We start from the raw sequence: 26232 nt of genomic DNA, 5'->3' as shown, positions 1-26232 counted from the left end.
GGTCTATATTGCAACTACTTGGCTCTACTTGTAGTGTGATAGCAACCACAGATAACAGGCAAAGAAATGGGTGTGACTTTGTGTCAACTTTATTTACAAACACAGAGCACTGACCTGCAGGCTAAAGTTTGTCCACCCTTGCTCTAAAACACTTTTTATTTTCCTTACCGACATGTGGACATCATCCTGGATTTCTCCCTTTTCTTTACTCCCTACGTCCATTCTATCAATAAGAGTCTTGGATTCTATACCCAAAGCATAATTCGTATCTGTTCCCTTCCCTCCATCTCTGCTTCCCCTGCTTTAGGTCTGGCCACCACCATCTGTGCCCTCCCAGCTGGGATTTCTCTGCCCACTTACCCTGTTATTCCATACTTTGCCAGGATGCCTGTTTGTAAAGTGAAAACCCAACCATGTTATATCCCCTCAAGGACTCTTCATTGGTCTTAGGAAAAAATCCAAATGCCTTACTACTACCGGATGGCTCTGGTTTCTGTGCTTCTAGGTACTCGGCATTTGTTGCATAAAAGAATTTAGGGTCATGCCATAGGCAAGGGAGTTAAGTGTTTATTAAGAAACAAGAAAATGAGAAAAATACATGGTCTGAAGCATGGGCCACGGGCAAACTGCCGGGTGAGTTGCAGCAGGGCCCCACGGCAGGGCTTTTTAAAGTCTTTCCTCCTCCCCCTTTATAACGCTGGGGAGCGGCCTCAGCTGTTTGCTGTTCTGATTGGTTGCCCCACCTGTCAGTTCTCAGCGGCCAATGGTGAGGCCTTTGGAGGGTATCTGGGGCTTTCCCTTGACCCAGCGGGATCTCATGGGTGAAACTGGATCTCATTTTTCCAAACAGGATCTCATGGTCGGATCTCACAGGGTCTTTCCGGCAGCATTCTTCTCAGGAGGTTTCCGGGTGCGGCTTCAAGGCCATGTGGTCTGTCAGCCGTGTGGTCTGCCAGGCCAGCTGCCTTCCCCCCTTCACTAGACTAACCTGCCTTATTACCATGCATTATAAGGCCCACATGGGCTGCTTCCAGCCCACTTTCCAGCACCACCGTCACCTTTACTTTCTTTACACTGCATGATTAAGCTTGTGGATGTGGCTGTGTGTCCAGCTGAGAATATGCTTCCTCTGCCTTCAGCTGGTGAATTCTCCTCCTTCAGGTCAGCTTGGATGTGACTTCTTCCCTCACTGTCTGTCCAAGGTTGGGTTTTGTGTCCCGTCATCTACTTTATCCTTCAGCAATCTAGCCATATCATTTCATTTCCCCAGTTCCTCTTTTTTGTACCAATGAGACTGTAAACCCTGTGAAGGCAGGGCTCTTTTTTCCCCACCCCTTCTTTTCCCTGTGTCTCCAGTTTCTAAATCAGACCCAACACAGATTAGATTCCCAAAGGGCCCAATTAAGGCCCAGGACCCTCCTCAACTCCACCTTTTAACCATTTTTTCTTCTTGCAGAGAGCAGATGGCATTGATGTGTTGGAATAATTAGGAGCCCATATGCTCCTTTAAGTAGTAGTTGGGCCATCTGTAGTGAGGAATGAGAATTATACAGCATCTTAGGGCCCTTTGTGGAAGGAGTCTATAGTTTGAGAAAGAAACTATATTCAAAAGTCTCTATTTAAGAAATAGCCTTGCATGTCCCTTTACAGAGCTCTGTAGCTATCTACCAAAAGATTAAGAAGCCAAATACAATGGGCAACCCATGAGTGGATCTGCTATTTTAAAAAAAAGCTACAAAGAACATTCTTGGGAAAACTGGGGAAATGGAAATATGGGCTGCATCTTGACAATATTATTGTGTAAGTGTTAAATACCTGGGAAGTGATGGCAGTATTACAGTTACTAGGAGAATGCCCTTGCTCTGGAGATATAAGCTGAAGCATTTAGGAGTAAAGTGGCATGATGTTTGCAATATTTTCAAATATTTCAGCAACAATTGGAGCATGGGATAAGAGCAAATGGGACAAAATGTTAATGACTGGTAAATAATACTTTTTAAAACATTAGTATATAGGAGCGGATGCGGCTCAAGCAGTTGGGCGCCAGCTTTCTACATGAGAGGTCCCAGGTTTGCTTTCTGGTGCCTCCTTAAAGAAGATGAGCAGACAATGAGCACAAACAGTGAGCAGAAACAATGAACAGACAGATGTGGGAACCATCTCGGGAGGTGGGGGAGAAAAAAAGTTTGGTGTATTTTATTCAACTGTCATCTCAGCACAGTGTCTAGCATGGAATACACCCAGTGAATGTTGGCTGAATTACAAAACAAAAAAACAATTTAAAAATAAATAGTAGGTTGCCTAAAACTTAACCCACATTGAATTATTTAAGATGATCTACTGACTTCCTATCTATTGACTTCTGATTTGGGCTTCGAGTAGCTTTCTAAGCAAAGAATCCAGCAAACAGCCATCTTTCTCCTGGTGAGCCATATAACCCAAGCTCACCACTTGGGTTCACTTCATGTTGTTTGTATTTTGTTTAGTTTAACATTTTATAGTAAACTTCTTTTTACATAAAACAAAGATAGGGGAGATACTTGCCCACTATATTCCAAATAAGGAACAGAAGCCTGAGTTGGGATGTAACTGTGAGTCATAATTCTGCTGAATCCAGAATGAGAGGGATGGAGTTGCTCTCCCCCTCATGCCCCTGTGTGAGCTCTGCTGGGCGGCAGGTGGCCGTTCTGCTGTCCACTCCTGCCATCCAGCCCAAGGACCAAAGTTGTCTGGATGGCTGAAGACTTGCACCTACTTATTTACAGGGAGTCATGGGCTCATGAAACTCTTTCCTGGCCTCCCTTGCTTGGCAGATGTTTCCGTTTCATCATGATCAAAAGTCAACCTAAGATCCAGCCCGGGGGACGGACATTCAGAGACTGGCCTGACTCCTGATGTGGCTCGGAGATGGGACATGGAGGAGCAGGCAGATGACAGGGTCTCCCTATGCACAGGGGGCTCCTCTCTGTGCTCTGGGGGAGGGGGTGGCAGCGAGACGTTAACAGTAACGGAGCCGCCGCCGTTGATTGAACCCTTAGCCCTGTGTCGGGCACTGAGCTGGGCAGTGTGCGCTCCCCACGCCCTCTTCCCTTTACTCATTCCAGCCTCAAATTGTACATCACACTGGGGATTCTAACCCAAGTCTGCCGGACTTCAGCATCCGGGCTGCAGAGTAGAAGGTGGTAACTTAAACCAGCCCCCACCCCTGGGGTTTTAGAAAATGCCACCATCCTAGGAGGTCTCACACCTGAGTGCTTGTTGCGGGTGGTAAAGTTCTAGGTTAATCTAAAAGGTGATTACTAGGACTGCTCTTCTGAGGGGTCAAGGACAAGAGCCACCTCCCCCTCCCTCCCAGCTCTCCTGTGCAGGTCCGGCAGCTCAGAAGAGAAACTAAATTCCAGCCGGCAAGTTAACAAGTAACACGGGTGCCCCCAGGAGGGGCAAAGTTCACCGGCATGCTATCAGCGAGGAGAGGGGGAACTATTCGGCGAGATGGGAAGCAAATTCTGCCTTCCCTTGGCACCACCTGGCCTGGACACAGCCCACTGCCTGGAGCGTGTTCGGCAGCGTCCTCACAGCAGCAGCAGCGGGGAGGCCGGGAGCTCCCTTCCTCCAGGTGGCGGGGAAGCTCCCATCTGTGCTGCATCCTCTGGTGAATAGCAAATTGGGGCGCGCATCGTAAATGGAGCTTCTGAGCCAGAAAGATGGCAAATGGCATGCATCCATTTGCTGGGGCGGAGTCCAACCCAGCCTTGCATTCGGGGTCACTGCCTCGTTCCTCTGGAACACATGGTGAGCCAGCTTGAGCTTCAAGGGGGGGTGGGGGGGGCTGGACACGTGGGGCCCGGCGGCCAGCACAGGGCACGTGCGCGTCGCTCTCAGTAAGCCCTCGAGGAATGAGGGAATGTGCTTGGTGCACTTTGAAGGCTTCTGCAGAGGTGAGCAGCTGGCGCTTGAGGCCAGGATTTGGCTGTGACCAGGAGCTGACCCTGGGGACTGGGACGGATTTTCTCAACTTCACCTCTTTGATAAGGTCAGCAAAGCTGACTTCTTCCACTCAAGAAACAGGACTTGGAATGTGGCCTCTGTGTTTGGGGCCGCGTGTGCTTTGTGCTCAGAGGCAGGGTGTATCGATGCACACACTCCCATCCCTGCCTGGCCGCCAAAGCAGGTGGCAATTGGTGCAGAGGGACAGTGTGTTGCTAAATCCAACAAGCAGGTGATATTCTTTTGTTTCTCTCCCCTTGCCATGCCCTTCAACAGGGATGGCAGCCTGGAAAACAAACACCAGCTCACAGACTCACGAATGTGCACATACTTCATTAAGCTTCTCCCACATGCACCCTCCCTCCAACATGTTTGCGTATAAAACCTCGCCCCTTGCAAACACACTGTTGCGCCTCCTCTAAGGAAGCATCCTGCATCAGCTCTTCATAGGTACCCAGCATTTCATAACCCTCACACACGCACACGTTGTAGAAATCCATTCACTCCCCATGGGGGCTATCAGGCCTCTTGGGTGGTGGCCTCTGGAGCATCTCCAGCCTACACTGCTGTGTGCACTTTCCCCCTTTGCAGGGGAGGGGTTGGGGTTTTCTAGGTTGAGGTCTTATAGAACAGGGGTTCTTGAGCTTGTTTTTTCCATGGACCCCTTTGCCAGTCAGGTGAAAACCATGGACCCCTTGCTAAGACCACACGGTACTGTATACTATTTAATAAATATATCACACCTGCACCAACTCGTCCCCACAAGAATAATGATTTTTCAAATTTCAATTCAAGCTCACGGGCCCCTGATTAAGAAGCCCTGTCTTGGGGAAATTGACTCTGCACTGGTGTTCTGGACGTTTCTTAGCGCTCGCAGGAACAGGGGCCACAAGGGTGCACGGGGGTGGCAGCTGGGCTCTCCGCTGATGCTGTTGGGAGCTCTGGAGCTGGGGTGGCCCTTTGAGAGATGACCGTCACTGAGGCAGGGGGCCGGGCTCCGTAGCCCTGGATCCTTAAGCCACCGGATGTGGCTTTCCCTGCGGAGGGGCTGTAACAGACCAGGCAGCTCCCTACCTGGGGGGCAGTCCCTGGGAAGGTCTTAGCTGTGCGGCTCTGCAGGCAGCATTCCTAGTAGCATGGGAATGGGCACTGAGGTTCTGAAGGGATGTGGGTGGGCACTACGGCCTCCGCGACGGGGGCGACTGCACCGTGTCCCCAGCAGCCTGACTGTGAATGGGTTGTACACATCCTTGGGGTTCAGAAGAATGTCTGAAACGTCCCCTTGCTGCTCCTGCCAGTTCTTTTTTTTTTTCCTCCCGGCCCCTCATTATTTGCGCTCACTGTCTGCTCTGTGTCTGCTCGTCTTCTTTTTAGGAGGTATTGGAACCAAACCCGGGACCTCCCATGCTGGGCCACGAGTGTCCAACTGCTTGAGTCACATCGCCTCCCTCCTGCCAGTTTTTGAAAATGGTGCCAGGCCTGAGATCCTGCCCCTTGGGTGCCAAAGCATCCATGTCGTCGAGGTCAATGGGGAAAGCTCTTGTCCAGAGAAGAGCCTCTTCCACTCCCTGTGGTGCTTTGGTACAGTTATTCTCTTTTGCATACCCCACCCTGCCTTAGTCTTGTAGATGTGCAGCCAGTGGCGTGCTGGTCAACCAGCTCTCAAACAGAAAAAAATAGCCCTGATGTGTTGGCCAAATTCCATGATGTCAAGACTCCCGCCAGGGCTGAGGCCCCACCTGTGTGATGGCACTGAACACAGAGTCAGGTCTCGGGAGTGGGTCCCAGCACGTCACTGAGCACAGCTGGGTTTGATATCTGGGAGCAGAGCCCTGGGGCAGAGGGCTGGAGGCGGTGGGGGTGGGGTCTCTGCCTGCCTCCCCTCTGCTTTGAGGGCCCGAGCCTCCTTGTGTAGTGAATGGCTTCAACATCGTGTCCATCCTGTTCCCTCCCACGCTTTTCCATCCACAGGATGTGCCTCCGAGAAAGTGCACTTTATTTCTTTCTGTGCTGCTCCCCAGTGCTTCCCCTCGGCTAGGCTTCCTGCAGAAGAATGCCTGGTGGGGAGTGGGGAAGGGGCCTTCCCAGCAGTTATCCGGTCCTCGGGGTACAGTATGACTTGCAAACCTTAGAGCCCAGGTCCCCTTTCTGTGGCTTAGAGATGGGGCTAAGTGGTGTCCTGCTGTTAGCCTCCAGCTGATCCAGAGCTAAGCTTTGCAAGTGCCAGCTCTGTAGAAGAGCTTTACCACTGGATCTCAATTAGTCTTCATAACTCCAGAGAAGGCGTGAGCGTTATTTAGTTCCATTTTACGGCTGAGAAACCTAGGTCTTAGGGAGGTGAAAGGTTGTCCAAGGTTCAAACCTGAATCACGGGATCCAAAGCTCGTGCTGAACACCAGGCCACTGTCTCTCCTCTTGGGAGTAGAGACCATCATATGTCCCATCCGTGGAGGTCAGAGAAGAAGGATACGAATGACCTTTCTAGTGTACTCTTAGGTACGTGGCGTAAATCCCCTCCCCAGTCCACACGCTGAGGGTCATTCCACCCTCACTCCCAGCTCTCCTTGTTACAGCCTGTGCGTATATGGAGAATGAACGAGAACATTTCCACCACACATGCGTCCTTGCTCTGCTTGTTCCACTGTCTGTACATTTCCACGTAGCACACTCCATGCACACACTCGGCGTACCACACCATTCCACACACTGCACTACACCCTCACTCACACCCAGGGGCTGTGCAGCTGCCTGCGGCCCTTCCCGTCTCCTCCAAGCCTGTGCCCTGGATCTCCCACGAGCACATGCACTATGTTACACGCACCTGCTACCCTTCGCATATCACGCACCGTGAATCATGCCTGTGCACACACACAGACACAAACCATTACTGACCTGTGCGTCACTCATGGGCAGATCCAGCATGCTTTCCTGCACATGAGCAAACACACGATGTGTGCTGCAATTCTGCATGCACATGCAAGCGGCAGCACCTGTTGCAAGTGCGATACATCACACCCCGCCTCTCAGAGTACAATCTGCCGTGCATTCCTGGGCTCACCCGGTAGGATATGCTTTTCCCTGGCCTGTTCTTTCTCTATATACCCCTTATGTCATCATTTTGTTCCCCGCCCCACTTCTCTTCCTCTCCCTCACAGAGCTACAGCCCCAGATGCCTGCTGCCTTGGTTAGGGTGCTCAGCCCACTTCAAAAACCAAGGCAAACCCAACCAAGGAGGCTCTTGCAATGAAAGGAGGAGGGAAAACAGCCAAGCAGATCTGCCCTCCAGAAAATAACCCCACCTCCTCTAAGTAGCCCCTTGAAAACTTACCATTTGGGGGCTGAGTGAATCTCCTTCGGCTGCCGTAACAAATGCCCACCTACCGTGTGGTTTAAAATAACTTTTTTTTTCTTGTCACTTAAAGTCAGAAATGAAGGTGTCAGCAGGGCCACGTTTCCTGTGCAGGCTCCGGGGAAGAATCCCTGCCTCTTCCAGCTTCTGAGGGCTCCCAGCACTCCTTAGCTGATTGCTGTACCCCCCCCCCCCATCCTGCCTCTCTCAGCGTTTGGCCTTCTTCCCGGTGCGTGCGCCCCATCTCTGGATCCAAACCGTCCTCTCCCTTCCCTTGTAAAGATCCCAGTCATTGGATCTAGGGCCCATCCTAATCCAGTGTGGCTTCATCTTAACTTGATGACATCTGCGAGGACCCCATTTCCAAATAAGGCCCCGTTCACAGGCACCAGGGGTGAGGACTAGAACAGGCCGTTTTTGGGGGCCACAACTCACCTCATGGCAGGAGCTGATGGACATCAACTCCCTTTCTCTTTAGAAATGCTATAGGTTGCTGTGGCTGTACCTCCACCCCCCACCCCAGGGAATCTTATCTGGGCATCATCAATCACCATCAAGATGCTCCATTTCGAGTGGCTCTGTGACCCTGGCGGAGGGACAGGGCGACAGGGAGGAAATAAAAGATCACCCTGTCATCTTGGGCCATAGAATCCCTCCCCCAAGCCCTGGGGGAAGGTGCCTGAGAGGTGCCGGCTTCCTCTTCACTGGTCATTTTCTCGTTTTCTTGCTCTGAGGCTCATCTCTGTAGCCCACTTACGGGGCTGCTCCTTGCTGCTGACAGCACCTGCAGCAGTCCCTCCTCTCAGCAGCTCCTTAGGGTGGCCTGGGGCATAGAGGAAGGACCTCAGGGCAAGGGAAAGCAATCTCTTCTCCCCTGCACACTCGGCTCCTGAACTCAGCTCCAAAAGTGCCTTCCAGAGGCAGAGCACCTGCAAGGAGACCCCGGCGCTTAATTCCAGGATCTCCTGGCTTGGGGAGCATTGCTTGGACGAACCCCCGTGAGTATTGATGAATGTCTCCTTGAGGGAGAGTGACCATGCCTAAGCAGAGAACAGCGGCTTCTTCCTTCCCAAGACTGGGGCCTGGGTCTGGGGAAGTGAGGGAGAAGAGGGTGGAGACAGATTGCAGGAGTGCAGAGGGTCTCAGAAATCTGCTTTCGTTTCCGAGGGTTGCTGAGCTAAATGACCACAAACTGGGTGGCTTTACACAACAGTGATGTCTCTCTCACAGTTCCGGAGCCCAGAAGTCCGAGATGGAGGTGCCGACAGGGCGGCTCTCTCTCCAAAGGCTCTCGAGAAGAATCCACCCTTGCTTCTTCCTGTGACTCCCAAAATTCCTTGGCTTGTTGCTCCCGTCTCTCCTGCAGTCCTCACATGCTCTTCTCTGTGATTCTATCCCCCTTCGCCCTGAAAGATACTTGGCAATGTCTGGGAACATTTTTGGTTGTCGTGAGTGCCAGGGGCCGGGGTGCTGCTAAAATCCTGCAGTGCATGGGACAGCCCCCCACAACAAAGAACCACCTGGCCCATATGCCGACACGGTCAAGGCTGAGGCCCTAGAACCCACGACGGCCCAGTGGACAGAACCACCTCTGCTGACCCAACATGGCAGACAGTGGAGGCAAGTCCTGCTCCCACGGGTAGGTGAGAGGGAGTGGGGATCAGAGGGAAGGAGCAGGGGACTTCTAGACCCACAGGGAATGTTCTGCCCAGAGGACAGGCTCACCAGGCTGCTGTGGGCTGGAGGCTTCCTACGCTCCCCAAAGAAGGGAAGAGTCCACTGCATGCTCCCAGCCGGTGGGCAAGAATCTTGGTGGGAACCCAGGCCTCCAGGCAGCTCTGAGCTCCTCAGTGGCTTGGTGTCTTTTGGACGACTCAGGTTCAATCTAGATCTTCCCAAACACTCCAAAGACTCCCAGCACTTGTTGGCATTTTCCACTGGCAGGTAACACGCTTTTTGTCAAAGCAGTTATCTTCCTTGGGGGAATCATGCCTTTTTCTTTCTCTTTATGTTCCTGGAAGAGCAGATGGGGTTCAGGGTAATTCTGTGAGGTAGATGGAGGATCTCTGACCTTTAGAGGGAAGGGGCAAGGGTGAGGTTTGGAACTGCTCTGTCATCTTTCCCACCAACGGGAGAGGGGAACTCCTTGCCGGCATTCTTTGAGCCCTGGATCCAAATGTGTCTAACAGTTGTGCCTTTTTTCCCCGGCTTTGATTTGAGGTTCTGGCACTTAAAATTGCCAGTCTTCTGACTCATAAGGTGATGCTCCCTAAGGGTAGAAGTTGCTTTGCACTCATCTTTTGTACCTCTACTCCAGCCTTCTACCATAAATGCTCAATAAAGGTTCCTGTTGTTGAGTTCCCTCGAATGGGACAGATTCCTTCAGGCCAATTCCTTCCTGCCTTAGCAGAAGTTTTTGGTTGAGATAAAATCAAGGTAGGAGATTGGTGAGGGAGTGGCCTGGAAATGGAAACAATGGTGTATTCCATTGAGGGTGGGAGGAGAATTTCATCCATGTAGGAGGGGCTTGTTCTGTCCTCTGACTTGGTCTAGTTGCTTCACCTTTCTGAGGCTCTTTTCTCATCAGTTCCTATCTTAAGCAGGTTCAAATAAATCAATTAATTTGGGTGAAGGTGTTTTGCGAATGCCCAAATGTGAGATCGCTTTTACTCTCCCTGAAATTGGGCTCAGGGGAGAAGGCGGCCAGGGTGGAGAGTATGGGAAGGGCTGGAGAGGCAAGAGGAAGGTGAGAAGACTGGGGGAACCCTTCTTAAAGGCTGGCTAACTCCATGGAGCTCCCAGGATGGGCTCTGAGGGGCGAGAGGATTCAGCTCTGTTCCCATTCAGGAGCACGGTGAGAAGCTGGCCAAGCTGTCAGGGAGCACCCTCCCACCTTACGCCCGTAACTGAGAACCCAAGTACGGGACTCTGGCAAGGTGTTTCTTTTTTTTTTTTTTTTAAAGATTTATTTTTATTTATTTAATTCCCCTCCCCTCCCCCCCCCCCCCCTCGGTTGTCTGTTTTCTGTGTCTTTTTGCTGCATCTTGTTTCTTTGTCTGCTTCTGTTGTAGTCAGCGGCACGGGAAGTGTGGGACCCAAGTACGGGACTCTGGCAAGGTGTTTCTTTTTTTTTTTTTTTTAAAGATTTATTTTTATTTATTTAATTCCCCTCCCCTCCCCCCCCCCCTCGGTTGTCTGTTTTCTGTGTCTTTTTGCTGCATCTTGTTTCTTTGCTTCTGTTGTAGTCAGCGGCACGGAAAGTGTGGGCGGCACCATTCCTCGGCAGGCTGCTCCCTCCTTCGCGCTGGGTGGCTCTCCTTATGGGGCGCACTCCTTGCGCGTGGGGCTCCCCTACGCGGGGGACACCCCTGCGTGGCAGTGCACTCCTTACGCGCATCAGCACTGCGCATGGGCCAGCTCCACACGGGTCAAGGAGGCCCGGGGCTTGAACCGCGGACCTCCCATGTGGTAGAAGCACGCCCTAACCACTGGGCCAAAGTCCGTTTCCCCAAGGTGTTTCTATTTCATCACTGGAAGGATGGTCCTTGGGCAGAATGTCCCTGACGGAGAAAGGTGCTGCTTCTTCCATCCTTCTTCCTGGCAACTCCATTGCTTTCTGTAGCTTCTGGGGTGAGAGGAAGGGATGGGGTGATGGCAGCTTTCCCTCTTTCACAGGCCAAGCTTCGGGACTGAGTCTGGATAGAGTCTCATGGCAGGGACGCCATCCTCAGCCCTCACAGACTGAGAATAGCAGCAGTAATCCATCTCGACAGGGAGGTAGCTGTTTCCATGGGTCAGACACTAGGCTAAGTGTTTAATCTGTTTTGTGAACCTTACAACAACTCTGCAAGATGGTATTGTATCTATTTCAAGGAGAAGGAAACAGGCTTCTGAGATTAGGTCAAGTGCCCAGGCTCAGCTAGAAGCAGGAGCGGTGGGAATGCAAAGTAAAAATTTTTTCTGACTCCAAAGACACTAACCCCCAAATGTTCCACTGTTTTCTTTTAATAATTGCTTGCCATTCAATAAGTACTAATTAAGTACTGGGCACTTGCCAAGCACTTTGCATATGTTATTTTTGTTAGTCTTTCTAAACAATCTATCAAGTAGGAAATTTTTAATCCTATTTTGCAAAAGAGAAAAGTGAGTCTCGGGAAGGTGAAGTTAGGTGTGGAAATTTACCAGAGAGTCCATGGTGGAACCGGGATCAAAATCCAGTCTGGGTATTCCCAGGGCATGTCTTCCTTGGAATCTTGCTTCCTGGCACCAATCCCAGCGGCTCCCTGGCCTCTTTCAGGAGCCCTTCCCCTGGGCCCGGGGTTGTCCTAGCGGTCGCCTACTGAAGTCTCTTGCTGCTTACTGTCTTCCCTAAACCTGCCTGAGTTGGCACCCCTCACCCCCCGCCCCGGGGCCAACTCCAGGACGATTTTGTGGGAAAGGCCGCCACCTTGTGGCCAAACAGCAAACCCAACGTTTATCAGGAGGCGTTGGTAGGGTGGGAAGGCGGGGCGTCGGATGAATGAATTGGGTGGGAGGCTCAGCGGGTGCAGCCTTGATTTTGGAGAGCTCCCCACAGCCAGTTCCGGGCGTCCGAGGAAGAGTCTGCCCAGCTGCCCCGGGATGGAAGGCGGGGCTTAAGGGTGGGCATGCAGCCTCAGAATTGCCCTGGGAAGCCCCGCCTCGCACCCTTTAGAGCAGGGGTGCTTCACCTTTTTTGTTCCATGGACCCCCTGGACCTCTTACTAAGTCCACACCACACTGTGTTTCTAAATACATGTATCACACCCGCACCAACACGTCCCCACAAGAAAAATGTTTTTTCCAATTTCAATCCAAGCTCACGGACCCCTTGTGAAGAACCCCTCGTCAGGGGGTCTCGGAAGCCAAGGCTAGCCCAGGCTTCTTCTCTTCAAACCCTTTCAACCGGGAGGAGGGGGAAGGAGGGAGAAGGAGGGAGGGAGGAGGCCCGGCCCGCCCCGCCCCCCCCCCCCCCCCCCCGCCCTAGGCTGAGGTAGTTACAGAACCTCTTTCTCACTTGCTAAATTGAATGCTGTCCGCAGGAGCTCTTATCTGCTCTCACGCCCTCAACTGCCTTCAGGCCCTCACTGGGGCTGCTGCAGTCTCCTGGTTTCTCTCCACTCCTCTTCCACTCCTCACCCCACTTTGCTAACTGAAGGGTTTCCTAGTTGTGTCATTCTCCTGCCCAACGCCCCCCCCATCCCCGACCTCTGTACATTCCTCATGGCCTGCAGGAGACTGTCCAGTTCTTAGCCTGATAGTATTCCTGCCTCAGTTTCCCCACCAGGCCTCCCCTCAAGCCTCCCCCTTCCTCTGGAGCTGCTCAGGCCTGGCTGCAGATTAAAAACACCCAGTGGATCCTTAAAAAAAAAACAAACCAAAAACAACAGATTCTCTCCCTCCCCTCCATTCTGATTTAATTAGCAGGGACCCTTGGAGGTCAGAGTGAGTTTAAAAAGCTCCCCAGGTGGTCTGCCCAAGGCACTCTCCTCAGCTTTCCCCCAGACTCTGTTGCCGGTTTCCTCCCGTGCTGTAGCCCTGCACTGCCCTTCTCACAGCCCAGGTTGCTCTCTACTGCCTAGTCCACCTGGTGATTTCGTCCTGGTCAGTCCCCAGCTCAAATTCTCAAAGAGCTCGTGCTCCTGTCTTCGGGGTTTCGTGTTTCTGTGTGTCCCTTCTATGCCAGCTCTGACCTCACTGGGTCTCACTGACCCGCCATGAGATTGGCTCCCAACTAGATCGTGAGACTTTTGACTGTGTTGTTTTTGTTTTTGGCAGTGTTTCATTTATCTTTGTATTCCTGGCTTCTAATGGTGACAGGGACAGAATCATGCTCCAGAACTGAGGATGAGGTCCCAACTGCAGGTCCTGCTGAGGGAGCCAGTTTTCAGGCCACTGAGATCCTTTCTGGACACGAATGATGGCCTCACGCTAAATGTTCTCTGGGCCTGGGAGAGGGGAGATAGCTACGTGGAGTGGGTTGGAGGGAGGGTCCTTCACTACCCTCTTCAACCACTGCATAAAATCCTATCCCCGTGTGGCTAACAGGTAATGCCTCAATTCCCCCTCCTCCTTAGAAAATCTGTGCTTCGAGCAAGGATTTCAAAGTGATGAAAACTGATGTTTACAAAGTACTTACCCTATGCCAATGATATGTGCAATGTCTCATTTAATCATCAGAATAATCCTGCTATTATCAGATGAGGAAACTGAGGCTCTGAGATGTTGAGTCATGTAGCAGAGACTGCTCAGTCTCACCAAGATCTAGTCTCTTCTTCTCTCTGGCTTCCCAGCAAGACTACATTTTCTAGGCTATTTGGCAGTTGGGCTGTCCATCGATTGAGTTTTGGCCAATAGACTGTGAGTGGAGGTGACCTGTAACTCTTTCTAGGTGTGACCCATTAAAGTACATACACACAAAACAATCATTACACATGTGCCTGGATCTCTTTCTCTATCAGCCAGCTGAAGGGAGAGAAATTCCTCGAAGACTGCTGAGCCACAAGATGAAGGAGCCTGGGCCCTTGAGTGGACTGGGTCCCACAACGGGGGACTATCAGGTGAGTGGGAAATAAACTTTTATTTTGTTGACTAATACTGGGTTTATCTCTTAAAGCAGCTAATGTTACTTACTCTAGTTAACACACATAGCCATTTAGAGAGTGGTCAAGCCAGGCAGGCTGACTTCAGAGTGCAGAGTCTTAACCTGGTTATTCTAGGACTGAGGAAAAGCAGAAGAGGATTTATCACCCAAGGTCGTCTCCTCCCATATTGTCTGTGTGTGAGTATGTATCGGGTGGGTTGGGCTGGTCTCGGCATAACAGAGAACGCATGGGTAATTCAAAGATGGTTGACTCGACCACCACACCAGGGAGCCAAGAGTGCCTACAGCTGTAAGTAGGAGAATTGCATCCAGCATCCATGTGGAATCTAAACCCCCTCTTGATATAGAAGGGGACTGGACATAGCCATCCCAGGTCCACAAGACAGAGGAATAGAGTATGGATTAGAGTGGACTTACTGGTGTTCTGCTGGGGAACTGTTGTGATTAGTAAGGGAAGGAATTGTAGTAGGGATGTGGAGAGGGTGGCCACGGTGGCTGCTGATGGTTGGGAGAGAGAAGAAGAGATATGGTGTGGGGGCATTTTCAGGATTTGGAGTTGTCCTGGGTGGTGCTGCAGGGACAGATGCTGGACATTGTGTGTCCTGTCGTGGCCCACTGGGTGGACTGGGGGAGAGTGTGGACTACAATGTGGACCACTGTCCATGTGGAGCAGCGGTGCTCCAGAATGTATTTGCCGGGTGCAGTGGATGTGCTGCAATGATGGAAGAGTTTGTTGATGTGGGAGGGGTGGGGTATATGGGGACCTCATATTTTTTTTAATGTAACATTTAAAAGAAAATAAAGAAGGGGAAAAAAAAAGAAAAAAAAAAAAAACCAACAACAAAAAGAACAAAGATGGTTAACCCAAAAGAGAAGATTTCAGATTCTAGGGAAATTCTGATGGCATGTGAGTCCCTGTGAATATTATGGGCCCCAGGCTTCCAGGCAAAACCCGCCCCTTTGGGTCTACCTTCTTCCCAAGAAGTTGGATGGGGCAGAGAGGTTCCGGCAAGTGGATCCCAGTGAGACACAAGCGCTGGTTCCCCAAGCACTTCCTGAGCTTGGGGCTGCCACCAAACCTGGGTTCGAGCTGGCCTGACTAGCTGGAGGCTATCCTGTGGGTGCTTTCCCAAGTGGTCCCGACAGCAGTCAGATTAAACAAGGCAGGGGGCAGGCCGTACCACACGTGAACTGTCTCCTGCCTCCTGTTGCCCTCACTGCACTCGGGGAAACGGCTCATGCATCTGAGGAGGAAGTTCTCTGGAATAGCTCCCTTATCCTGTTCGCTTTGCTATATCATAGCCTGTTCTGCTGGTGTGGCTGGCAGGGCACATTTGCTTGTTTTAAATCAGGCAAGTCCTGCCCCTCTCCCCTTTTCCTTCCACCTGTGGAAACCATCCCTGGGTGGCTGGAAGACTGGGAAGGCTGCAGTGACGCTGAGTATGCAGAGGGTCTCAGGGATGTACCGGGACCGGCTGAACTGAGAGGTTTTGAAACCAGCCACAGCTGGGCTCGAGTCAGATTCCACCTCTTAACCAGCTGCATGATGTTTGGCCTCAATTTCCTTATCTGTAAAATGAATAATGGGAGCTAGTGCTTGGAATACGTCCTTCAATTTGCTCCCGTCTCCTCTTCTCTAATCCAAATTACCCTCATCTCAGATAGATGAACCCGTCAGTCCCTTTCTTAATGTCCTGTGGATGACCACATCAGCTCCCCTCATCTGTCTTCTACGCTGCACCCTGAGCACTTGTTGATGGAATTGAAACCAATGGCTTCCCATTGCTTTTAATGTGGAAAAAAACCCCTATCTCTAACAGTTGAAATGATGAATGCACATCTCTGTGATCATACCAAATACCATTGATTGTATACTTTGGATGGATTTCTGCTGTATTAATATATATCAATAAAATTGATTTGTTAGAAAAATCTTCTAACCTGTGTCTTCTGACCCCTCCAACCTCTTTGTGTTCCAGCCTAACTGACCATCTCATGTTTCCTTAAACTGATTCTACCTCCTACTACCCCAGTCTCTTTGCATATACCATTCCTGTGATCTAGAAGGTTCTTTCTTCTCTTCTCCTGGTTAACTTCCTAACTTTTGGGCCTCAGTGACTTCTTGAAATCCATATGGGAGTATGGTCATATAGCCTATTATGTGCTTCCAGTTTTATAAGTCCATCCTTCTTAGCACTTGACCGCACTGTCATTTTCACTTCTGTAGTGTAATTATTTGATTATTGTCTGTCCACTCATCTGACAGGAAGCAAGAGTCCACATAGGTTTCTACTTACCTCCTGTAGCCCCAGAATTTAGGGGATATCCCCAGCACAGGACCCAGTATGGGGCAGGCTCTCAATAAAAAGTGTTGAATGAATGAAAGGTGAGGGTTAAATGAGAATATCACTAGCATTGTGCCTGGCACCTAGTAAACACCAATACATATTAGCTATTGATAATAATATTATTGTAATCATAGGATTGGTGCAAGGCAAAAATTCACCTGAATTCTAAATGCTCTTTATCTGGGGTTGCCCCAAGTGTGTGCAAGTTTTGGGGCAAACTGATCTGACCTGGAATATAAATATCCACGCACAGAGCCACACAAACACACACAGATACCTCAGTGTTTCGAGAGTGTTTGCATTTGATGTCCTGCGGTGTCTCCCAGGACTAAGATGGGGCTTCGGGAGACGCCTGGATTTCCCAGGAGGGCTGCACGGTGAGCCGGAGGGTCCCTATGCCCCACCTCAGCGGACCTAGGCTCTCCCACTTCTGCTCATGTGGAGAGGGGGCTGCTGATGCCGGCAGATTTCTCTCGAACTTAGAGCTGTTGCGGGAGCACTGAGCTACCCCCTACGGAAAATTCTGTTCGAATGTTCAAACACCCGGCTCAGGTTCTGAGCATCTTGGCAGCTCCCTCCTTCTCCAGCAGCCCTTGCCTTTCCTCATCTCAAAGCATTTACACAGAAGACCAATGTCCACAGGAGTTTTAGAGACTTTATTTATGTATAAACAATTTAAACACTTTGCCATAAATTATCTTTGCCTGTCCCTAGTCTTTGCTTAGCAGCAAATTAAAATTAATATAAAAACTCGATGAACAAGTCATACATGTATATTACAAAAAAGTTCCTGTACCAAAGTTCTTATTAGACTTTTTTTTTTTTTTGGTTTTTTAAATTTTTTTTTTTTAAGTTTTTTTTTGTTTTTTATTTTCTCTCCTTGTGGTGACTGTCATGTGATTGTCTCAGTTTCTGGACCAAACAAACACACTAATAATTTGAAATCTGAAACAGTGATTGTGCCTTGCGGCTCATGTATGTACAGGGTGATCTGAAGTGGTGCCCGTTAGCAAAAGAGTGTCACGATGTCACATCTCTACTGCAACTGATACCCACAAACTACGGAATCTAAACAGACTACACCCTGTAACTGCGTATTACTGTCCACAATGGAATCTTCAAAGACAAAAGAGTATGAAATTTATTGGTAGGAATTATAGCCACCGTTTTTGAATTAAATTTTACACTCTGCGCTCAGATAAATTAGCTCAGGCCAGACTAAGTGGAGACCTGAGAAGTTTTAAGTGCTGGACGGTATTATTTCGCTTTAGTGTTTTTTTGTTTTTTTTTTTTTGATACTGATTTTTTTTTCTCCCTTGTATTTTTCGCTTTTTTTCTTTAAAAAGTATTTCCAGTGCTCACTCTTTCACTTTTACCCCACCCTCCCCCACCCCAGCTGCTACACACAAATCACCCCAAAGTCATGTTTTAAATGCACCTGTATTTGCTTAAACGAAAACGTCTAAAGTACTTGTCCCACCAGCAGTCGGAACCGCGCTGCTCAACTGCTGGTGGCCGCCGCCCTGGAACGGCCCGCGTCGCTCACGTGTGGATGAGTGAGGTAATAGGATGTGAGGCCCTCTCCTCCTCACGCCTCTGTTTCTCGGTCGGTGTGTGTGTGTTTCTGTTGTCCTTTCGTTCCTTTTGGACGTTGTGCGTCTCTTTTCCTTCCAGACCCAGAACAAGTGGGTCATATTTTAGGGGAACTTGGAACATCTCGTTTTGTTTGTTCATTCATCCGTTTGTTTGTTTTTCCTCAGAATTGTCAGCCAGGCTTTTAGTCCACTTCAGGACGTGGGAGACTTCTCGCTGGGACAGTAGCATTTGAACTCAGAAAATGTGAGCTTTCTTGCCACTGGGTGTCCTGAAGCGGCCCAGCCTTAGTGCCCCTGTTAGGTCTTCATCTCCTTAGGAGAGGAGATAACAGTTACCCCTGCCGAGCCATCCAGACAAGGAATGGCAGCGGATTATTTTGTTACCTCTTTCCCATCTCATTCTGTCTTAAAAACTGGATGTTGCTGCTACTGTCCGCGAGCTCCGGGTATTGCTCCACGGGGAGCACGTAATAGCCCTCGTAGCCTTGCACCCTGCCCGTGCCCAGCAGCTGCTGCTTCTCGCCCTCCGTCCACAGGCGGCTGCCCTCTTTCCCGTCCCTGGCTTTCTGCTGCTCCTTGGCCCAGGCGGCGCCCAGGGCCCTCTGCCGCGCCTGGTCCAGGACGCGCGCCTTCTCTTCGTCCAGCGTGTCGGGCGTGAGGCCGTAGCGGATGCTGAGCAGCAGCGTGGAGTACTGGAACTCGATGTTGGTGAACCTTCGAGTCCTGCCGTTGACCAGCAGCGTGGGCTGCGACACGGTCACGTTCACGCCGCTCTCCAGCACCTTGCGGCCGATGGTGGTGCCCAGCGTGGCCAGGTCGCCGTCGGCCGCGCCGATCTTCACAAAGTAGTGTGTGTCCTTGCCCTCGATGCTGTAGTGCATCCGGTCCAGGTAGTAGGCGTTGTTGAGCACGGAGGCCACCTTGCGGCTGTCCTCGCTGGCCAAGCTGGAAACGCCGGTCGTTACCCGCCCCTCCTTGATGGCGAACATGATGCCCTTCCCGATGATGGGTGTGGTGGTGGCGAACCAGTGGCCTGCCTTCTCGCGGATGCTGGCGTGGAGCTTTTTAGAGATGACCTGCCCTTCCAGCGCCAGGAAGGCTTGGTTATGTCTCTCCGTGGTCTGCTGGACGCCTGTGATGAGCTGTGGGCACAAGAAAACACAGAAAGCTGAGATGACGGGCTGGGACGCGCGTGACAAGAGGGAAAGATAAACGCGTGGACGCCCCTCCAAAGGCGAGTGCTGCGCCTGTGCCCGTGGGACCCGACATGGCCCGAAGATTCGGAACTAGGACAGGCCAACGGGTTATCAGAGCTCACACTCGTAAGGATAAAGACGGCGACGGTGTTGCGGGGTCTCGCCAGCGTCTGCAGACAGGCCCGTGCACCTGCCGCGTTGAGCCAGGGCGGGGGAGGAGAGGGTCACTCGGGGTTTTGAAGGGTGGCAGCCGCCAGGCACACAGCAGCCTCAGGAGTCTCCTGACCTGGAGGGCAGGGCGTCTGTTTGAGCAGCTGTGGGCCCTGGCGGCTGTGACCTAGATTCCTTTGGGACCAAAGCCCTGGCTGTTCATTAACTTCCTCGGGGTAAGAGTCGGCTCCTCCCAGTGTGGCCAGCAGCACGGCAGCCCCCTGGGACGTGGCTACTAAAGCTGACTCTCCGGCCTTCCTCCACGCCTACTGGATCAGAACCTGCATTTTACCAAGATTCCCTAGCCTGTGTGTGTGCATCGGAACCTCTGAGCAGAACTTGGATAAGAGAGGCTGGCTCCTCAGGCCAGAGGGAATATCCTCCGGCTTTGAGTCAGTTGCTTTGGATCCTGGCCCTGTTCCGCAGAGGGACAAAAATCACCATGATCTCCTTGGCCTTGAGTTCTCCACCACAAATTACAGCTTATCTCAATTGGTGGTTGGGGGACAGGCTGGGATAATGGAAGAGGCTGTGTTTGGAAGGTAACAGCACTTAGATAAATGAGAGCAATGATGGCTATCCGTCTGCTGAGTGGTCCCCAAGGGGCAGGACCGAGAGAACACCGTTCTCAATTACCCATCAGCTCCTCCTCGCCTCTCTATGGTTACACAGTCTGGACCAGCGTTCAGAGCCGCTGAGGCCCTGCAGACTGTGAGGGCACCGAGCTCGGTTCTGGAGTGGAGGTTAGGAGGGGCTGCCTTTTGAACAGTCTCCCACCCCCCACCCTGTTGTTGGTAGAGGTCTCAGCTGCACCCAGATTGAAACTCACCTCCCTTTGGTCATCACTGAAAGACCCAAGCACAAATTGTATTCTAAAAACTCAATCTGTATATATTTGGGCCATAAAGCACTGAGATTTTATGTGGGGCATTAAAATGTTCTTTAATGGAACAGAAACTGCAAGCCATGGTTTTATTACCGCCCATAAATGCTGAAAGGGTTATGCTCTTAGAGGCAGCACAGATGGTAGGTTGCTGCTAGATTTCTCTGTGCTGTTAATCAAGGAGTGACTCAAGGGTATATATTGAACAGATAATGATATCACAATTAAGGTAATAATCGAGGTTAGGAAGAAATATGTGCCGGGCCAGACAGGTGACAGCACTGATGTTCGCTTTCCTGGGAAGCCATGACACCACGTGCCCCTTTTATACCCAGCCCCGGTGTTTTCTTCCTCCACTGACATGCCCTTGGCATCCATGTAATTCTGTCTGCACATGGGGTTTGCAAATGGAATCATTTGGCTTCTTGGCAGGAATGTCTGCTTACCTGTCCATTCTCGCTTGCTTGACTCTCTGATAATTCATAGGGAGGAGGCACAAAATACATTTTGGCTCTTGGGAACCCAGGAATTATGTTGCTCAGCTGAAATCCAAACATCACAAGCCAGCTTTTCACATCTATGGTGGGAAAAAAAGGAAGACCTCTGAAATCATGATGGAGGGAAAAGAGCAGAGGCTCTTGGAGAGGGAACAAACCGGGTGGTTGGGTGTGTGGGGTCCACAGGAGAGGGACGCAAAGGCTTGTGAAAGTCTTCTTGGTTGCGCTGAGGGCTTCTTTACATGGATCTAGGAAGCAGAGGTCCTTCCAAATTTGGTTAGTTAATAACCACCTAGCTTCAAATTCCCTAGGTGTGCGTCTCCGGGCAAGTTCCTGCACCTCTCTTAGCTCAGGTTCCTCAGGTATGAGTAGGGATGAACAGGGAATTGTACCTTTCTCATTGGGTTGTTGTGAGAATTGAACAAAAAAAATCCATGGAAAGAGCTTATCACAGTGCCTTGTGCATGGACCACTCCATAAATAGGAACTCGTCCATTTGGCAAGTATTTAAGGGCAGCTGCTATAGGCCAGCCACTGTGTTAGAAGCTAGGGATGCGATGATCGGCCAGATGGCTAAGTGATGGATAGTAGCAATACACGGGGCATCTGGACGGGTGCTGCACAGACGCTGGACTACTATGGAAGGGGTTTTCAAGAGCCTGGCCAAGTGTGGAACCCACTGAGTCTTCTGGCTTTTGAGACTCGTTTTTCTCCATGCCTCCTACTCTTCAAAAAAAGAGGTGAAGAAGGAAGCGGATATAGCTCAAGTGGTTGAGTGCCTGCTTCTCACCTACGAGGTCCCACATGGGATCCCTGCTACCTCCTAAAAACAAAACAAACAAACAAAAAACAAAAACAGCTCTCAACAGGGAGCGGGTGGAGCTCAGTGGTTGAGCGCCTGCTTCCCATGTACGAGGTCCTGGGTTCAATCCCTGGTACCTCCTAAAAAGAAACAAAAAAAAGGTGGAGAGGGAGCTCTGCACCCTCTGACTACCCTTCGCCCAGGAGAGGTCAAGACGGAGCCCTTTGCATTGGGAATTATACCACCCCACCCCAGGTGATCTGCCCTCCTTTGAAAGGTCCAGGTTCTCAGAGTAAGACTGCCTCCCCCCGCCTCCTCTCCTTCTGCCACAGCAAGCACTGGGGCCACCCAGACATCCCTCCCTCCAACCCAGCCTCACCCACACCAGCTGCCTGGCATCCACCGGGACTAACCTCATTATGCTCCTTATCCCTGCTTTTCACAGGTACCCGAAGGTCGTGCCTCATGGCCTGGACCCTAAACTCTTTCCTCTTCCGTCTCCACCTCTCCCCGACTCCTGAGATTTCCATCGCACCCTCTGGAATTCACTTTTGCTGTCAGCAAAGCACCCCATGTGTCCCCTCTTCTCTGAATGTTTCCTTTCCCTTCTTGCTCCAGCTAAAACCATCTCTCCCTGAGGACACGGCTGTCCCCGTAGCCCTCTCACATGGTCCATGAATGTCTCCTCCCTATGTATACCCACAAACTTGGTGGACTTCTCCAGTCTCAGGGCTTTAGAGTCCATCTATATGCTGATGCAAACTCTAAAATTTGACTTGTCTGCCTCTCCCTGGAACCCCAAACATATACATCCAATTGCTTCTTTTTTTTCCAAAGATTTACTTATATATCCCCCCACCCTCATTGTTTGCACTGGCAGTGTCTGTTCATTGTGTGCTTGTGTTCTTTTATTTAGGAGGCACTGGAAACAAACCCAGGACCTCCCATATGGGAGGGAGGCACCTAATTGCTTGAGCCACCTCTGTGCCCTGATTTGTTGTCTCTCTCATTGTGTTTTTCCTCCTTGTGTCTCTTTGTTACATCATCATGTTGCATCAGCCTGCCATGCCAGTCCTTTGCATCAGCTCACTCTCTTGCTTGTGATCTTTAGGAGGCACTAGGAATAGAACCAGGGACTGCCCGTGTGGTAGGCAGGAGCTCAATCATGTGAGCCATATCCACTTCCCCAACTGCTTTTTTTTTTTTAAAGATTTATTTATTTTATTTAATTCCTCCCCCCCCCCCCACCCAGTTGTCTGTTCTCTGTGTCTATTTGCTACGTCTTGTTTCTTTATCCGCTTCTGTTGTCGTCAGCGGCACGGGAAGTGTGGGCGGCGCCATTGGCGGCGCCATTCCTGGGCAGGCTGCTCTTCCTTTCGCGCTGGGCGGCTCTCCTCACGGGCGCACTCCTTGCACGTGGGGCTCCCCTATGCGGGGGACACCCCTGCGTGGCGCAGCACTCCTTGCGCGCATCAGCGCTGCGCATGGGCCAGCTCCACATGGAGCAAGGAGGCCCGGGGTTTGAACCGCGGACCTCCCATGTGGTAGACGGATGCCCTAACCACTGGGCCAAGTCCGTTTCCCAATTGCTTCTTAAATTCAACACACCCCAAACTGAACAACTGATCTCCCTCCCCGAGCCAGCCCAATGCACAGTTTTTTCCCATCTCAGGTCATGGCAATTCCATCCTTCCACCTCCCATCCTTGACTCTTTTCTTTTACTCATTCCCCATGTCTAATCCATCAGTAAATATGTCACTTTTTTTATTGAGGTAAAATTCACATAACATAAAGCGTATGATTTTTTTTAACCTTTTTGAAGTGTACAGTTCAGTTGTTTCTGGTACATTCACAATATTGTGAAATCATCACTGTTATCTAATTCCAGGGCATTTTCATCACACCCCAAAAAGGCTCACTCTTCTATCTCCCCTTCTTCTAGCCAGTGGCAACCACTAATCTGTTTTCTTTTTCTGTTGATTTTGCCTATTTTGGACATTATTTATTTAAATGGTATCATACAATATGTGACTTTTTGTGACTGGCTTATTTCACTTAGTATAATGTTTTCGAGGTTCATCCACATCGTAAAATATATGAGGACTTCCTTCCTTTTTATGGTGGAATAATATTTCATCGCATGGATGGACCACACTTGTTTATCCAGCCGTCAACTGATGGACATTTAGGTTGTTTCCGCTGGTTGGCTGTTATGAAAAGTGCTGTTGTGAACATTCCTGTGCAAGTTTTCACTTCTCTTGGGGATATACCTAGGAGTGGAACAGCTGAGTCGTTTTGTTAAATCTTTACTTTTTTAGTTTTAAAATATATCTAGAATCTGTCCCCTTCTCACCAGCTCCGTCCTCTGCCACCTGGACTTCTCACTGGTGTCCCCGCTTCCCCCTCTGGGCCCCCTTATAAGACCTTATAAGAACAGCTGCCAGGGCCACTCTTTAAAGACCAAAGCCTCCTGCTTTTTGGTGCACTGCAGTGACTCCCCATTTCTCTTTAATGAAGAAACCACAGTCCTGAAGGTTTCTAAGGACACCGCCCCAATTTCTCTCTGCCTCATTGTCTTTGCTGGTTCTTGAAAATGCCAGATGCGCTCTTGCCTCGGGGCCTGTGCGCTGGTGAGCTTCTCTTCTTGGAATGGTCTTCCCTAGATGTAGTCTTCCTCTCTCTGTCTCACACTTCCATGTTTTGCTCAAATGCCACCTCTCCATTAAGGCCAACCCTGACCACAAAGTTTAAAATCTTCCCCCAGGCCCATCCCCAGCAATCCTAAATCCCCTTACCCTGCTCTACTTTTCCCCTCAAAACAGTAATAACATTCTAACTTGCTGTATCATTTGTGCATTTTTAATATTTATTGTTTATTGTCTCTCTCCCTCACTAAGAATGTAAGCTCCACGAAGACAGGGATTTTTAAAATCTGTTTTATTCACTGATTTCTCTCTAGGCCTGACACAAAATAGGTGCTCAGCTAAGCATCTATAGAATGAATGAACAAACGAATGAATGAATAAATGAACACTGCACATCTATAGCAAAAGCTTCCCTGACTAGTACAAGTATGACAGAGCATCTGCATCTGACAGAAAACATGCTCTTGAAGGGGCTAAAAGTATAACCAACTCCTTCCTGGGACTCTTAGGAGGGATCTAAGGCTGACTTTCCTGCAAAACATATTGACATATAAGAACTCTTTAAAGAGAGGCAATCTGGGATCCATGGTCCATATGTTTTCCTTGGACATAGACTAGTGCTCTGAATGATTTGGTACCTACACCCATCAGCGACAGCCCATTTAAGAGTGAGTTAAGAATACAGGTTTGAGACTGACTTAAAAAAAAGTGTCAGGGCCAAGCAGAGAGAAGCCTGGCACTGATCCAGCAGCCACCATGTATTTCTGGAGCACCTACTGTGAGCCAGGTAGGTGCTGGGTGCTGCAGAGCACGGGTTTTCCAGCTTTGGCTATTCTTGGTTACCTTCTGTGATTTTTAGCACATCCAGGTTTCACCGGCACTTTATTCTACTTAATTGATTTTCAAAAAGAAATAGTTGCCATTTTGTAAAAAAAACCCCTTATATTACCTACCATGAATAGAAAAAGCAGAACCACTTGATTTAAACGAAATAACCATAAAATTAAAACAAAGAAAACAAAGCAATGTAATGAGCATGATTCTGTTACCTGTTCTCTCTCTTAAAAAGGGAGATTGACAAACATTAAAGTGTTAAATACATATCAGCACCAGGTGGAGATGTTTTCCTTTGAGAAATGGGAAGACGACTTTCCAATTCTTCCAAGGAATTGGAAGAAGTAAAGGAACATTGAACACAGAGTAACTTTCCCAGTCTATATTTCAGTGTTATTTAATTCCTCATGTATATATCATCTAAAATTACCTTGTCTTTCATCAGGACTATGTAGGTATTTTGCTAGAGGGAACTCTAAGAAAAGCGAGAGGTCTTTGTCCTCAGAAGACTCTCCTGTCACGAAGTTTGTTTTTTTTAAGGAGGAACCTGAGATTGAACCTGGGACCTCTCTTGCGTGGGAGGCAGGCACTCAACCACTGAGCTACATCCACTCCCCTGTCATGAGCTTTTTGCTCCCTAACTCCTCTGGATCTCCTTTGTGGGAGGGTAAGAGGTGATGTTAAAAATCCCCTGCTTTTTAAAATTTTTTAGGAGGTACTGGGGATTGAACCTGGGACCTCGAACATGGGAAGCAGGTGTTCAACCACTCGTGCTACATCTGTTCCCCGAATCCCCTGCTTCTGACAACAGGGATTTTAAAGTCCACTGCCTTGAGCAGGAAGAACTCGTATCCTCTACCTTATGTAGGTGGAAGTGTCTAACACGGCTTGGTTTCTAAGTCAAACCTGTTCTGCGCTGTTTATTCAAGGTGCTGGTCTCCTCCCCCATTCTGCAGAAGGCACTTCTGGAACAGCACGAACAAGTCCCCCTCCTTTGGAGGTAATTGGCGTTATCCGGCGAAGGCTCCCGAAACCATCTGTTGAGAGGAGTCGTTCGTGGGGAGCTGGAGGTGGCTCCTCCTAATGGCTCATTACTCCCCGCTCTTCCTGTTCTCCACAGCGTGCGCTGACACTGCGGCAGCCGAGCCTCTCCCTCGGAAAACGCCGTCGGCACCGCGTCTTCAGGTGTGAAGTGTAAATATCAGAAGCGGAAAATGTGAGAAGGAGGTCGTGCCTTCCCTCCTCACTTAGGGAAATGAAGAT

At 50.0% G+C, this 26232-nt stretch overlaps 1 protein-coding gene across 2 annotated transcripts in view; it reads right to left on the bottom strand.

Annotated features, from left to right (window-relative positions):
* Positions 1-16941: 16941 nt before the first annotated feature.
* Positions 16942-26232, bottom strand: part of TENM2 (teneurin transmembrane protein 2) — a 1208790-nt gene continuing 1199499 nt past the window's right edge. Inside the window, exons 27-28 of one of the 2 annotated variants that reach the window (XM_058281907.2) lie at positions 20637-20767; positions 16942-19043 (exon numbers count right to left, since the gene is read on the bottom strand). In XM_058281907.2, coding sequence (XP_058137890.1) covers positions 18282-19043; positions 20637-20767 — 893 coding nt within the window. In that variant the 3' untranslated portion in view covers positions 16942-18281. The remainder of the gene's footprint in view (positions 19044-20636; positions 20768-26232) is intronic. The other variant, XM_023591746.3, reaches the window with a different exon arrangement.

This window comes from Dasypus novemcinctus, chromosome 2 (assembly GCF_030445035.2).
Source record: "Dasypus novemcinctus isolate mDasNov1 chromosome 2, mDasNov1.1.hap2, whole genome shotgun sequence".
In the NCBI taxonomy this organism is placed as follows: Eukaryota; Metazoa; Chordata; class Mammalia; order Cingulata; family Dasypodidae; genus Dasypus; species Dasypus novemcinctus.
Note: the sequence above shows the minus strand (reverse complement) of the source record. Positions and strands in the feature narration are given on the sequence as shown.